At 37.5% G+C, this 16230-nt stretch overlaps 2 protein-coding genes across 3 annotated transcripts in view; both read left to right on the top strand.

The window, feature by feature from the left end:
- The first annotated feature begins 188 nt into the window (after window positions 1-188).
- On the top strand, window positions 189-6439 carry LOC126980700 (translocon-associated protein subunit gamma-like). Its single transcript, XM_050830845.1, has 4 exons — window positions 189-379; window positions 852-979; window positions 3419-3510; window positions 5328-6439. The coding sequence occupies exons 1-4, from the start codon at window positions 253-255 to the stop codon at window positions 5524-5526; spliced, it is 546 nt and encodes a 181-aa protein (XP_050686802.1). The 5' UTR covers window positions 189-252; the 3' UTR covers window positions 5527-6439.
- A 1254-nt stretch (window positions 6440-7693) lies between these two features.
- The window catches only part of LOC126980701 (equilibrative nucleoside transporter 1-like), a 79872-nt gene continuing 71335 nt past the window's right edge, over window positions 7694-16230 (top strand). The window contains exons 1-3 of one of the 2 annotated variants that reach the window (XM_050830846.1): window positions 7694-7859; window positions 9502-9586; window positions 14053-14130. In XM_050830846.1, the coding sequence (XP_050686803.1) occupies window positions 9513-9586; window positions 14053-14130 (152 nt within the window). In that variant the 5' untranslated portion in view covers window positions 7694-7859; window positions 9502-9512. Of the gene's footprint in view, window positions 7860-9501; window positions 9587-14052; window positions 14131-14967; window positions 15052-16230 lie in introns of those variants that run through there. The other variant, XM_050830849.1, reaches the window with a different exon arrangement.

The raw sequence follows: 16230 nt of genomic DNA on the forward strand, positions 1-16230 counted from the left end.
TTTCTTAGGATACAACAAAAGCTTTGAAAAGATAACAAATTGCTTGATAAATAGGTAATTACATGGTGCAAGGGGAAACATACTGTAGATTTCTTGTTTTTTATAAATTTGGGCAAGTTCTGTCTATGAAGTTTTATGTTCTAGCTTCAGATATAATAAATCTAAAAATTGATAAGGCGTATTGGAAGGTTGTTTACAGGCGAAAGTCTGAGCGAGAAGAGTAGCCGCGCCGCACACCGCACTGACAGCACCATGGTGACCAAGGGGAAACTGACCAAGGAAGAGGAGCTCCTGCTGCAAGACTTCAGCAGAAATGTATCCAAGAAGAGCTCTATCATTTTCTACTTCAACGCCCTCATCGTATCTGCCATTCCCATCTGTGAGTAACGTGACGGCCGCCGGGTTTGGCCTCAGCTGTTCCCCGCAATATTAATAGGCCAATGTTCTCTTCTCTTGGGCCAGGGAGTGCCTGGCAGGCACTGAATAACCATGCATGTTGGTACCAAATGACTACCTTGTCCCAATAAATCAAGAAGTAAATTTTTTTTTATGTATCGCTTTTTGTACCCATTTAGGAGCCCTCAGTTCACTGGTAGCAGTATTACAGATGTTTTTTTTATAAAGGCTGAGGCTATTTACCGAGCAGTCCTCTGCAGGGTAGAGTGGCCCAATCCGGGATAGGGAAACGGATAACTACTAAATCAGGTCTGCCAAACCTAGTCTGGTAATTTTTTCATTTCCACTGTCCACACCACATACACAACTAGATCAATCCAATAATTTTGCTCTGAGGGTTTTAACTATAAATCTTGATATTTTTCCTATTTCTTAAGTTATTTTTCCTTTTGCAGGGCTGTTTTGGCGCATTCACATGATGGATCCCTTGTCCTCAGCCGCCATATTTGCACTTGTGACTGGCATCGCCACCTACCTTGTGGCGTTTGCCTACATGAATACCAAGTTTGTCTTGAAGCATAAGGTGAGTTATTTTTTTCATAGTCCCCTAAAACATGTATGAAGATTCTTAAAGAGAGAATTCCATATCATGCTGTATCTAATAATCATTAGTCTTAGTATGTCATATGTTGTAGGTATTTAACCCCTTCAATCTGGCGACACCGACGTCGGCGTCTGAAGGACGTCCGACGTCATCACCATTGGTCCTCTTCTAAACCTCTTAATCTTCTTCCATTTTCTCTTAATTCTCTTCTAAACCTCTTTAAGAGGAGGTGGAAGAGGATTAAGAGGAATTTAGAGGAGGATTGAAAGGTTTAGCAGAGGCTTAGGTAAAGATTTGTTTTAGGACCGTGCCAGTATCTCATTATCTACCTTATGAAACATCACTATCTCTTCATATATCTTTTCTACAAACCTTCAACAGTCATGGAAACGCCGCAGCCGCAAAATAGCTCGCAGAGGGTTTAGGGTTGGGGAGCATATTTAAACTACTCCAACCAAACTTTACGACCTACTAATATATATATATATATATATATATATATATATATATATATATATATATATATATATATATATATATGTTATATGGGGCTGTGCCCCCCCTGGACTCCCCCCCCCCACATATATATGTGACTTATTTCAGCGAGGAGGTATTTCTCGCAACGCCGGCTGCACCGTCGCCAGAGGAGGCGACGCGCTTCCGTAAACATTATCCTCTATTTTCAAGAGTAAAAAAAAAGTCCTTGCATTGGATTTTCAAAGTGTTTCCTTGACTGTTGAAGGTTTGTAGAAAAGATATATGAAGAGCTACTGATGTTTCATAAGGTAAGTAACGAGATACTGGCACGGTCCTAAAACGAATCTCAACCGAGGATTATTCCTCTTCCATTTCCTCTTGACTCTTTCCAAACTGTGACGCTGATGACTGCGTCACGTATGGAAAGGGTTAAGTGTTATATGTCGTAAAATATGTAATGAATATTCTTGCTGTAAGTGCTATTTGCCCCCGTTTTATTCTGTTGCTTGATTTAGATCATATTTTTTTTATGACATGAAGATCAGCAACCTCAAAGTGTCCATAAAAAAAATCAGCTGCCCCAGATATAGATACTGAATTGGAGAACAGCCACACTAAACCAACTTTAAACGATAGTTGTGTAACCACCCCCCCCCCCATAAAAAAAAGCTGTATTAAAGAGAATAAACCATATATTCACACGTTATGAGTGAAAAATACCCTTCTACCACACTAAATTATGAGTGATTCATTCTCATCATCACAAAACTAATTTGTCTGGTAGAAAAGCTTTGTGAACTATCATTTAGCAATCCAGTCACCCTTATATATCTGTCAAACTACTTAGTTATAATACTCACCTCTAAATAACTGCAGCTCTTTTAGCATCTTTACCACATTTGTCTGGTGGTTTGTACTTCATCAATTCAACCACTCTAGTTTATCCCTAGTTTTTGTTGCTTTCTTTTTCTGGCCTTGAGCTGTCTCCCTTGCTGTAGAAAAAATATTGCCTCTGGAAAAACTTTCACCCCAGTCTCATCCCCCTGAAGATAATCCACCCGATGTGCTTTGGGTGGCTAATCTATGTTAGATGTACTTTTTATTTATTCATTTGGAATGACCGACAACTCTCTTCTTTGACTCAATCCTGGAGGCAGGTAAAAAACAATTTATTGCTAGGTGCAGTTAGAAAATTAAATGTTAAATATGTAATCTGCCTTTTTTATTGGTTTGTCAGACTTACAAGTCATCTCACTGTTGCTTCAAGTACTTATTATGATTATATTCTTGCATAAAATGTCTGTGAATCCCTTTACTGTTTTTATATTGATCATAATATGACAAATGTTACCTTCCATGAAATTATAACATTTTTCATTATCAGCAAAATATTATGCATAGATACCAGTATATAAAACATCAGGAAAAATTGTAAAATATGCTGTTAAAAAAAAAGCCCAAAGTCAGTTTAGGTGTCATAAATTAAAGTCATATTTTAGATTGACATTCTTTAGGTCAGAATTATGGATATAATTGCATGGCATGGCATGTCTCCAATGTTAAATCTATTGGAAATCCAAATTATGACATGTGAAAAGTCAGAAAAAGCAGTCTTTAATTGGCAGTCTTCCAAATTTTATTTGTGGGTTTGTTGTCCTTCACCTTTGCCAGATTTGATTCCATTGAATTAAAGCATAGTCAAACATGTAATTTGAAACTAGCTTTAAAGTCTTTTATCATATATAATGCCTGAACAATTATTATCACTATACATATATATAGTGCCTGAATTATTATTGGTATACCTCACTTATCTTTGTGGCCTTAAACCATACTGACTTAGAGACAGGAGGTAGAGTTGTTAAACACTCATTAAGGAGAGACTATTTGTATATTTGCATCATTTAATGTTCAGTGAAGTAAAGTTTGAAATTCCCTCAGGTTGCCCAGAAGGTTGAAGATGCAGTGACCCGGGAAGTGATGCGCAAGCTGTCTGATGATAAAAAGATGGCCAAGAAGGAGAAGGATGAAAGGTAAACTTTTGCCTCATACTTAACTTTCAACATCATTTCTTTCCTACTATCATCATCACAGCTATAATTGTCATTTGTTTTATCAACATTAGCTATCTATCTATCTTTATACTCTGATGCCTCTTTGTCAGACCTCACTGAGAGGGGTAGCCACAGTAGATGTCTCCATTTGGCCGTATCCATGGATTCCATCCTTGCATATTCAGTCCTGTCATTCTTCTGTCCCTTCTTTCTCTCAAGTATTCTACCACACTGTCCTCCCATTTTACAGTAGGTTGTGCCCTTACATAGCATCAATCTTGTATACTTTTTTTGTCAGCTTTCTTTCTCATTCTCTCCAAATTGCTTAACCACCTGAGTACTCTGTGGTGTAGTGGAGTTATGTGTAAGCATGGTAGTACAGAAGGAGAGACAAGATAAAGGGCATTGCAAGGAAGGAAGGTGGTAGGGTCTTTGGGACGTATCATGAATGGCAGAAGTGTGAGCATGGAGGTAAAGAGGGATTTGAGAAATACAGTAATAGTACCAACCTTCACATATGCAAGCGAAACATGGGCCTGGAATGAAAGTCAAAGGTCTAGAGTGCAGGCAGTGGAAATGAGTTATTTGAGGAGTGCTTGTGGTGTGAGTAAAATGGATGGAATGAGTACAGTAATGAAAGTGTGTACGAGTGTTTTGGAATGTGTCATGTGGGTGAAGGGAAGAAGTGTGGAGTGGTGGAAGAAGTGAAGCGACAGACTTTAAAGTGGTTTGGCCACATGGAGCGAATGGAGGAGAGTAAGATGACCAGGAGGGTGTATGTGAGTGAGATAGAGGGAGGGAATGTTAGAGGATCAACTCCAGTGAAATGGAGAGCTAGGGTGCAGGAGTATGTCAGGGAGAGGGGTGAAAGATCTTTGAGAAAGTTTGAGCAGGCAAGGAGGTAATGTCAGGATAGAGAGAGATGGAAACTCTTCTGCCATGGCCATCCCCTGGTGGGAGCTCCTAGGAGCAGGCATCAAAGATGAATGAATGAGTTATGAAACCAAAATTGATAGTTTTAATGCATTTCTCTTTGTTTTTGTTACTGTAGCAGCATACTGCAGACACTTTCCTGCTTATATATAAACCCCCATATATATCATTATTTGGTGATTTAATGTTTGTAGAAAACATGTTATATCATTATATTTAATATTTAATTTTTAATATACTGGGAGAACTGCCTCATCATAGGAGCCATCGAGAATAGCAAGGGGAAACACACCCAAAATAAAACAGGATTTTAGGTACCACCATGAGTGCACTAATTTCTTGTATGTCAAAGGAGGGTGAGTTTGTCTCTTAGTGAAAAGAATATGTAAAGAAGGCAAGTTTAGCTAGCTCCCCTGGGCCTGATGCAAGGTAGCACATTTAGAAGTTGGCTTTTCTCAATATATTTACTTCTGGCTAGTGTCCCCTTTCTGTTCTCACCCCATAATTCCACCCATATAGACATATTCATAGACTCATCCAGTAACTTGTTAAACTCCAGTCATTACACAAAAGCAATAACCAAGGCCTTTGTTTATTGAAATGGGCATTATAAATATTGTTTGCCTGTGCCACTAATGGGCTGGGTTCCAAGAGGCCCCTCAAGAGAGCCTACCAGTGCAATAGGCAGCGCCTAAAGAAAAAAACTCAAAACGCTGATGAACACATCCATTTTTGCCATCTCCAATTATTATAGTTATCAATCTTTATCTTGATCATAATAATGATTAATATATACCATCATGTTGCCTTGTCTTGGTAACACAGGAATATATATGTATAGCTGACACATTTCCTCCTTCCAGGGTGTTGTGGAAGAAGAATGAGGTGGCTGAAGCAGAGGCCACAACTTTCTCCCTCTTTTACAACAATGCTCTGTTCCTTATGCTGGTTGTGGTGGGCTCCTTCCTGATCTTCAAGTCTGTGACCCCTGCGTACAACTATGTGTTCAGCACCCTAGGGGCTGCTGGCATCATTGCTCTCTTCTCCACCAGCACACAGTAGAGGCCCCTCACCACCACCTTCCATCCTCACTCGTGGTGTTTATTTCATTGCATTGCTGGTGCTGCAGCCAGACACATTTGGTATCTTGTTTGCTCTGTGATGTCAGTTCATATTTCTTAAAGTTCCAATTATTTTGTAATGACTGAGTGTTGTTATCATTTCCCATTTCTTTGTTTACTTTACTGGAAACTGGAGAAAATAAGTATACATTTTTATAGACAGCTTTCCCTATGGAGTGATTGGGTGATTATTCTAACGACATACTGATGAATCTGTTTTGCAGATTTTTTATTTATTTATGAAGTCATCTTGCAAAGCATGTGTATTTACATAATATAGTATTGAAATAAACTATGGATTACTGGTATGTAACTAAAAAGATCGCAAGACTCATTTTCAAAGGAAGCTGGAAAGGAATATGTGCCTCACTGTCAAGTTAAGGCTTGTTTATCATTACATGGGGATATTAAAACCTATTGCTTCTGTGATGCTTTCAACTTGTACATTCTGTGTACCATATAAACCCATGATGGTATGGCCATGTCCTCTCTATTGGCCACTTATTGCATGTCTGGCATGCATGGCTCATAGCATGAACCTGATTGCCAGACAGCATTGACAGTGTAGACTGACACTTTGGTGTCTGCTGCTATACTTTAGATGGTAAACTCATGTCAGGCCATCTTAGATGTTTTTATATGTTATGCGACAGTTACCTGAAATATTACAGTTGGAATCACTTATATATTTGAGTTCAGATAAAGTTGTGCTCAGGAGTAGTGTTTTCATAAACCAGAGTAGTGTGTCTGTGTATGTGCATGTGTGTGTGTTCGTGTGTTTGGGTGGATGCGCGCAATTATGTTGGATTAGGTGTGTTACCACAAATCCAATACTGAATAAATGGACATAAGTAGATTGACTTTTTTTTTACCTGCAAAAGGATAAGTTTATGCAATAGTAAACCTAAGCAATCATCTTGTAACTTACAGTACTTATTTTTATCAAAGTACACAAAGAACAGCCAGTAGTTTTCATTTTTCCTCAATAAAACTTAGTAAAAGTCTTAACAGTAACATTCTCTTGAGGGATATGGACATTGAAATGTTATGGAATAACTAGAGTAGTTTAATGTGCTTTCAGGCTAGGCAATTTATAAAAACTAATGTTATTGAAAGACTGATATTGGCTGCTCATTTTTCTTTTGGGGGAATAAAGACCCGTACACACTATCATTCCGCACTCACCACTGTTAGTGTTTGCCGACGAGCAGACACGCACACACGCAAAAAAAAAAAAATTCTGTACCTCCCTTCTGTTGCTTACTGCCACTTTCCATTGTTGATTTGTGGGAAAGTCTTAATTAACTTTCTCTCTCTCTCTCTCTCTCTCTCTCTCTCTCTCTCTCTCTCTCTCTCTCTCTCTCTCTCTCTCTCTCTCTCTCTCTCTCTCTCTCTCTCTCTCTCTCTCTCTCTCTCTCTCTCTCTCTGTTCATATGTCAATTTAAATATCCATCCGTTCTATCCATCTACACATCCAAAGAGATAGATAGATAGACAGAGAGGCTTAATTATCTGTCCTTTGTACCGCGTCATGTGCACGATTACAGGCCGCCACACAACACTTGCCTCCCCTCTTTTTCCCAAATATGTAACACAACACAGGCTTCAGCGTAAATATATTACTTATTCACAACAATTTTCTGAGGATGACAAACCCCAGAAAACAGCTACAAACCTATTGTTGCTTGAGAAAGCCGTGAATCTGGAACTCATGAAAAGTAGGAGAGAAATATATTCGCACTTAAAAGAGTTTGAATCATGCATATGTTTGCCAATTTTAGTAAGTTCTTTGTAACACTTTAGAATTTTAAATTGATGATGAGAGCCTCTTTGTTGATTCTAGTCTATTATTATCCCCCTCTGCTGATAACAGAGGGATTTCACACGTCACATCCTTTCTTGGTTCTTCTTCTGTAGACCTTTTTGTGAGCATTCGGCGCCTGACTCATTGCATCGCTTAATCTTTCCACCTTGATCTTCCTTTGTGTCCTTTAACTGCTTTTCTCTCTTCGTTGAACGCATATGTTAGTTCGTAGTTATTGAGTATGTTTGTGAATTCGGGCCCAGAGGTCAAAAGGAAAAGGTCTGAGTCTGGGCCCCTTCTGTGTGGGTCAGTCTAGCACTCACTCAAGGACGGGAAAGTTGTGGAAGTCAATAGCTCGCCATGAACTTGTGGTTGTGAGAGAAAAAGACGGTATTTGAGGCTCATAGGCGGAGAATGAACTGTGATACTCTTCCCTGGCTTGCTGCTTTCACCGGCCAGGAGCCTGACAAGTTGGTAGCGTCTGTATTTTTATTGTGAAGTGGCGTTTATATATTTGTTGACATACTTCTTTTGATCTGTATCACTTATATATCACTTCGTAGGTCCTTCTCGTGATTCTCTCTTCTGCATATTCACACACTTTGCTTTTCAGTGACGTTGCAATATATGTCTTTCCTCACTTCATTATTCACTCTAGCACTATATATATTTTTTTTTTACCTCAAGCTGTATCGCTTTTATACCCTTTTCTTGATAAGTCTTCTACGCATTGACACACTTTGTTGTATTTCAATGGCGTTACATTATTTATCTCTACTCAATATTATTCACTCGATCTAGCACTATATTTTTTTCTTCTTTTGAGGTCTGTGTTGCTTCTTTACGCTCGCCTCCAATTCGGCGTTGGAGAAAATATTCGGCTCCTTTGTGTCACAGCTGCTCCTTTTTTTATATATTTATAAACCTTCAGCTCGATTTTCATGTCTGTGCTACGTTTATGAATTTGTGTGTTTGATATACTCACCTAATATGCCAGTAATGTAATGTGTAGTTGAAGTTTCATACAATTTTGAATTCCAGACGCATTTTTTATTATTATTATTGTGGCAAGTCAGCTGTCACGGCCCAGTCCTGCAAGCGTTTCACATCCTTTGCTCACCGTCCTGTCAGTCATGTCAGTACTTCCTGGCCTCCACTCACGAACTTATTCCAGTGTTGTAGGCCTTTGCGATAAAGTTTCCATGTTTTGTTTTGTATTTTTCCATTAAGGACTCCCATGACGTGGAATAAGACCAGCCTCCTCAAATTCCAGCTTATGTATTTGAATTAGTATTTATAGTCATTGTGTTGACTGCCACGTTGTGATAATGATAATGTCAGGAAAGAGGAGACATATGATGCAGCTTCATCCACGAAGACTGACGTCATAAAAAAACAGCTGTAGTATCTTTATTATTATTGTTAGTTTTATAGGTACGGTAGCCTAAACCACTATCATTGTTATTAATTGTTTGCTTGCTTTTATATTTATCTCTATCATCTTATTTTGATATTTAATCAGTTAATTGATTTATACATACGCCGTGGATACATCGGGATGGAAGGGAGGGGGCTTTCAACAGGAAATTTCACTACTTTATTATTACATATTATTATTGTTTTACCATCAGGTCTTAACACAGTTGAAAGACACATTGAGAAGTTTTAGTAAGAGATGTAGCCATCTTAGATTTTTTGTAAGCATATAGGTACAGTCCATAGACAAAGATCCTCACAGACATGAGAATTATAGAGAAGAGCTAAGGCATAAATCTATCAATGAGAATATTCATTCATATTTTCTACATAGACTGAGAATATTCTTTCATATTTTCTACATGTTTAAAACACCATGTCAAAAAAATATATACCAAAAGCAATATTCCTTGAGAAATGGGAAGAAGAACTGTGTCCTTAAAACTAAATAAGATGTATACATACCTATATGTTTATAGTTTTATAGAACCTAAATTAGGTAATTTTATCCTACTTGACTCCAGAAAATATAAAATACTACTTCTATACGTACCTATTTAAGTAGGTATAAGGAAATGTGAGTTATGATTTTAATTCTAAATGATGTCCACATAACTAATGTTTCTCATTCTGCAGGTGTTTGCTGCATGATGGTAGATGACACTCTGCCTGCCATTGAATGTTGCGTTGATCAGTATGTCCACGACCCCAATGACATCAGGTGAGAACGCAGAGGAGATGTGTTTTGAAGCAGTGAAAATCCGACTAATGCATGCTGAAGTGGAATAGTGTGTTGTGAGGTAGTTAATGTTGGACTATATTCCTGTGTTAATGTGACCACTTCATGACCAGGGTACACTTTAATCTCCAAGCATAACTTTATGGAGCATGTGTGAAATTTTTAATTTGCTAATGTAGAGACCCCTTGTATACCTATTGCTGTCTTATCTGATGGTTTGATCATGTATATACCTATTTGATTGGTTTCCATTTTGGGTTATATCTAATTAATCTAGGGCCTTCAGGTCCTTTTGACAGGATTTGGAACCCAGTGAAAAGGGTCTTCTCTATACCATGAGCCCCAAACCTCGACTCTTACTTTTCTTTTTTTACTTTCCACCTCTTCCTCAATCCATTCAGTATCAATCTTTGAAACTTAACATTTCTTTTCTTGCCTTCTCCATCTTTAAATCCTAAACTTTCAATCATATGACTTAACACTACATGGTCTTTACTGTCTAGTACTCTAGGATAGTAACACACTCCAGTTTATCAAAGATAGGAATTTCATATAATCATAATATTAGGTCATTTAGTATTACATAATCTGTGTTGATCAGTGCTGGAATCTATCTATCTGTATATCTCCAGTGCCTTGCTCCCTTGCGGGAACTTCCCTCCAGGGGGTTGCCGCTGCAGAAGTGTCTCCATCTCTCCTGTTCTGGCACTCCCTCTTTGCACATTCAATCCTGCTTCTTCCAACACTCTCACTCCAATACTCACTCACACTATTGATCCCCTCCCTCAATCCTTCTCTCATACACTCTCTTCACGAATTCATTTTCCTCCATTCTCATCATGTGTCCAAACCATCTCAGTGCACCACGCTTCACCCACTCCACACCACTCCACACTCCACTCCTTTTTGCTGTCGCACCCATACCAAACCGCTCATACATGCTTTCATTACTTTCTCCATCCCATCTTGACACAACACATGCACTTCTTATATAACTCATTTCCACTGCACATATTCTCGATTGCTGGGCTGCATTCCATGTCCACGTCTCTGATGCATATGACAGAGTTGGCAGGATAATACTATTCCTTATTTCCCTCTTTACCTCCATGCTCACACTTCTTCCTTTTATAACTCTCCAATGCACCCACCACCTGTCTGCCCTTCACTGCTCTTTCCCTCACTTCACCTTCCATACTGCCATACTTACATAAAACAGTCCCTAAATATTTAAACTCAGTCACCTCCTCCATTCTCTCCTCCCCTAACCTTATCCTACACTTCGTTGTACCCTCTGCTCTAACTCTGTACGGCTTTGCAAAATCAATGACTTGTTCTCTCGCCCTCTCAAATACCATAACCTTACTCTTTCCAGCATTCACTCTCAGCTTTCTCCTCTCACACACCCTGTCAAAATCATCCACTATCCTCTGCAGTGTTCCCTTGTTCTCTGCCCACAACACTGGGATATCAGCAGATACACACTACTAGTTAAACAGAGGTATATTTTTTTAACAAGTAAGTTGTTTGCTACTATACATACATGTTTGGTAGCATTTCATGACATATTTTCTTATTGAATTTGCAGTTGCATAAGACATTATTCATTCTCATTTTTATTTTCACCTAAATTTAGATATATTAGCAAAACCCATCACCATCATAAGATTATCTTGATATATCCTGCACACACAATTTAGGGGTGAAGCTTTAATAGATAGGTGAACATTTGTAGTGGGAGGAGGGAGGAGCAGAACAGATGAGAAATTTAGTTGTAACTTATCTGCAAAATATCAGAGGAAACAGCTCTTCTGGAAAGAAGTTAAGAGAAATGAGATAGTGAATAAGGATAGCTGTGTAATGAAAAGCAGTGATAGGGGGCTTGCTGCAAGGAATGAGTATATGAAAGAGATATGGAAGAGGCATTTTGAATCTGTGGTGTGTGAGTGTAGGAGGGAAAGCAAAATTGAGATGTATTGGGGTAAATTTATGTTGGGCAGCCATTTTCATGGAAGGTATGGAGAGAAATGAAGCAGGGAAGGTGTTGCAGTAAAAGTATGAAATGCCCCTTGTCATCGGCAGTATAACAGGAGAAATCTGGATCTGGATAATAATGGAAATGGAGAAGTACTGAAGAAATCTAATTACAGAGTGAATACTATGGATGTGTAGGTAGCATAGAAGCATTGTGAAATGTCAGAAGCCTGGATAAAAAGCCATCATTATGTCACTGTTCAAAGGAAGAGGGAGTAGGATGCTTTTAACAGGTATAGGGGAATAATCACTCAATGTGCATGGAAGGTGTGTGGAAGGGTTTTATATGAAAGGATGGTGAAAATATACTTTAGAAATGTAGGTGATGAGGACTAGGGGATTTACCATAGGAAAAGAATGAATAGCCCTTATCTTTGCACTGAAAATGATAGATTGAAAGTACAGTACTTAGAGAAGGTTAGGAATCTATTTGCTACTTTCATGAACCTTGAGAAGGCTTATGACAGTTTATGAGATGCTCTGAAAATAAATAATAGCATTTACTTGAAGGGACCAAGTCTTTCTGCAAGGATTTTAGTGTCTGTGCTAGTTGATTGGGAACCGAGTGAAAGTTTTGGTGTTGGTATATGTGTGAGATAATGGCATACACTCTAATGTACAGCCACCAGTCTGCAGCAGTGATGAAGCTTTTGTAAAGTATTTTACAGTATGGAACCTTATCAAGTACCTTTTGAAAATCCATATAAAATATACCCAATGATTTTGCCACATCATAAAAGGTCAGTAGGTTGAACAAACAGGAATTTGTGATGTGAATCCTTTATTAATGAATGACTGTAACTCACAATTTTGTCTCATAATTATGCTCCCAAGTAGCTAACCTACTACTAATTTTAGACTAATGGGCCTGTATGTACCTGGTAAAATTTGTCTCCTTTCAACATTGTCAGTATAACAGCCATCTTTCAGTCAATAAGGACTATACCCTTTTGCAAGGACATTTAAAGAAGGGTGTGAGAGGATGTAGTATCATTCTCATGTTTCTTTAAATAGTTTAGGGTAAGGATTATCTGGTCCTGGACTTGCACTACTTTTAAGTAATCAGAGTGCATTTAAAAAATTTTTGGAAGTTATTTCAGAGTTTGGGTAGGTATGAACAGCTTTCCATTAATGTTGTTATCATTGGTGGACGGTGGTGTTGGTGATGGCAGCAGTCAAGCTGGTATTGATTACCAAGGAAAAATAATAATTTAGCATGTCTGCAATATGTTGGTTTTCAGTCACTGTGTTACTTGGGCTGTCTATTAAAGGTCCAGTCCCACCTCTGATCTTTTTGTTGTTTGTGTATTTAAAGAAAGGCTTCAGATTAGTTATAAAGTTGACAGCAATATTTTCCCCATGCCTGTGCTTTGCCTCCCTCTTATTCGTTGTCTGGCTACGTTATAAAGTCTATCATCTTCAGGTGAGTTTTGCATCTTCTGTATAACAATTAACTTTCTTTCCTTTAAGTGAACATTTGATTTTGCTGTTAAACCATAGTGGACTTTTATTTATATTATGTTGCTTTTCACCAAAGTGGACAAATTTATTCTGTTGAATAAGTAATCAATTTTTAAGTTCACACTTTGTCTACATTAGAATCATCTAATACTTGCATTTTTGTCATTCTTGCCTAATTTATATGAAATTTGGTCTTTTGAAATCAAGAACTATTATTTTTTATTTATTATTAATTCTTGCTTGAGTCGACACTTACCAAATTGTGATCACATGAACTGAGATATTTTTCTACCTTAACAGTGATGATTATCCTGAGTCACTGTAAAAAGGTCCAGTTTATTATTTTGTCGTTGGTCCTGTTATCATTTGACCTAGATAGTTATCTTCTAAAAAAAAAAGTATTCTATGTGATTCCCTGTGTACCTAGAGTAACGCCCAGTCTTTGTGTGGGAGATTAATCCAAAAATCAGTGACTCACTCTTTTGGGTTTTGATATTGGTGCAACATCAAGGGGAATGCATTGTGGGGTTGTTGAGTAGGTTGAGTAAGTAATCTGTGGTCGGGCATGTGAAAAGAACGAATGAGGATGGCCTTGTGAAGTGAGTGTTTGAAAGCAAGGCAAGGGGATGACCACCAGTAAAATGGACCATTAGTGTGGATGAGCACTGGAGGGAAAGGTTAATAGAACTGAATACATGGAAAGGGAGTGCCAGAACAGGGAAAAAGGGGCACTTATGCTGCAGAAACCCCCTTGGGGAAAGTTCCCATGAGGGGACAGGTATCAGATACAGATAGATAAACAGGGAAGAGCACTTACTCATCATGATAGCAAAACTCTGGTTTGAACACCTCAGACACTAGCCATATCATCCAATACCCAATAAATCTTGTTTTTTGTAATCCACGAATCTCCTTACAGCTCTGGAAGTGACATGGTTTTTATTCCTTTCCAGCTATGCTGCTGAAGAATGTGATGTGGCATTCCAAGGAGAAGAGGATGCCCTTATCAGACGGCCTAACCCTTCTTCCTCGTAAGTGTTTTCTTGACATTTGTTCTTTACTTCACTTATATTTTATGAAACAGTGTATGATACATTATGATGCATACACAGATCAACATGTTCTCATGTTTTAAGTACCATATAGACTTCCTTCTTGGTGCTGTTGCTTCCTTCATTTTAATAGGAACTTGATTATATTTGTCAATTTATTCCTGTGGCAGTGTAGAGCTGAGTAGCTTGAGATCGGAATTGCAAAGCCATATAGTAAAAGGTTAAGATTGTAAAGCCATGTAGTAAAAGGCTAAGAAATTAACAAGGCCATCGTACTGTGTAGCCAAGTATACATAATTAGTTTTTAAATTTTTCATTAAACATAAATGGTGCAGGAGGTCAAGTGGTATCTTGCACCCTTAAATTATAATGAGATGTGTCCCTCTCTTCTTGTGATAAATTTCACATCATGCTTATGGGCACCCTTGTAGTTTGGGTATATAAACTGTCCCTGTTATGAACTTTAACTGTCGTGATGGTTTTCCTGGGAAAGTTACTGCTTTATTTTTCTAATGCGAAAATGAGTATGAGCAAAAGATGAACACATGCAAATCATAAAGATGTTCATAGCTACAACATACAAAAATAAGGAAGTTTATGTGCTGTGCTGCCCCTATGTTTGTTTTATAATTTTTCTTTGGAAGTTACACCTGATATCAGTATCTTATGTCTCTTACAAGATAAGGACCTTCCCAAAGTTAGAATAAAGCTTTTAAGTGTTCTTTTAGTTATGGTTATGTAACAGTAATCAGCTGCTTGGGAAAAGTGGTGCTATCAGATAAGTTTTGATAGCACAGTGTTCATTTTGGTCAGGGAATACTACTGGCCATGTCAGTGTGTGTGTGGTCTTATAAAGTTGAAGTGTACCGAGACAGGCTGCAGCATGGCAGAGGTCAAGAGGTAGGACTGTGCTGTGATTCAAAATATGCATGAGTACAAGTTTCCTTCATGCTTTCAATTTGAAATAATTTATGATAATTATTGCAAGAATATTTATTTTACTTGTAATTAATTCATAATTCAGTTCCATTCAAATCAAGCATCTGGGTTCATTCTCTCGTCTTGATAAAAATGGTTTTATTATGGACAATGGTCCTCAGGTTGGGTCAGTACCTTGTAATGGGTCACTCTACATAGTTATTATGACCTGAGGTGATGGCTGCTGCAATAGTAATGGACATTATTGTGATAACATTGCTGAACCTTTACCATTGGACAGCCATGCTAACAAAGTCTGTAAGGAAAAAAGAAGATAGAAACTACTCACAGAAACTTGTTCATATATATATATATATATATATATATATATATATATATATATATATATATATATATATATATATATATATATATATATATATATATATATATATATATATATATATATATATATATATATTATGCACACATACACACAATTTTCATTATTTTTTTATTGTTATTATTATTATTATTATTATTATTATTATTTTTTTTTTTTTATTATTATTATTTTTTTTTTTTGTGTGTGTGTGTTGACTGTTTATTGAGATTAGGCTCATAACTGTTGAAAAAAACAAGTACATTACTATTTTAGTGAGCTCTGAAAAGTGCCAGGATGTTTTGCAAAGTACCAGCATACCTAGCAAAGTGCTAGGGAGTGCTGGAAAGTATTGGGGTGCTCTGCAAATTTCTGTATAGTGTACTACTAACTTATCTTGACTGGGGTGTGCTGGAGAGTACAGTGGTACTTTCCAAAGTACTGAGGAGTACTGCAAACTGCCAAGTTGAGTGCTGTGCAAATTATAATCCTATATCTTTACACTCCTGTCTCTCTAAAGCTTTTGAAAACATTCATACATGAAATTTCTTAAATATCTATTGACTTTCAACCTTTTTGATTGTTAGTCATGAGTTAACAAGAGGCATTCTACAGGTGATCTTACCACCCTAATTGATTCTAATCATCCTCCCAGGTGTTATGGTCAAACTTTGCTGTTGTCCTAGACATCTTGACAGTGACAGATATTTTCTTTCTGAACTACTCTTCCATATTCTATTTCTATCTGTACTTTCATTTCAGTTTTTCTTTCTTGTCAG

This window comes from Eriocheir sinensis, chromosome 45, assembly GCF_024679095.1.
Source record: "Eriocheir sinensis breed Jianghai 21 chromosome 45, ASM2467909v1, whole genome shotgun sequence".
NCBI lineage: Eukaryota > Metazoa > Arthropoda > Malacostraca > Decapoda > Varunidae > Eriocheir > Eriocheir sinensis.

Bases quoted from the DNA above. Each gene is read 5' to 3' on its own strand.
- LOC126980700 (XM_050830845.1), top strand. From the start codon at position 253: ATGGTGACCAAGGGGAAACTGACCAAGGAAGAGGAGCTCCTGCTGCAA. The intron at 380-851 runs GTGAGTAACGTG...TTCCTTTTGCAG, and splicing joins CGTATCTGCCATTCCCATCT to GGCTGTTTTGGCGCATTCAC. The intron at 980-3,418 runs GTGAGTTATTTT...AAATTCCCTCAG, and splicing joins AGTTTGTCTTGAAGCATAAG to GTTGCCCAGAAGGTTGAAGA.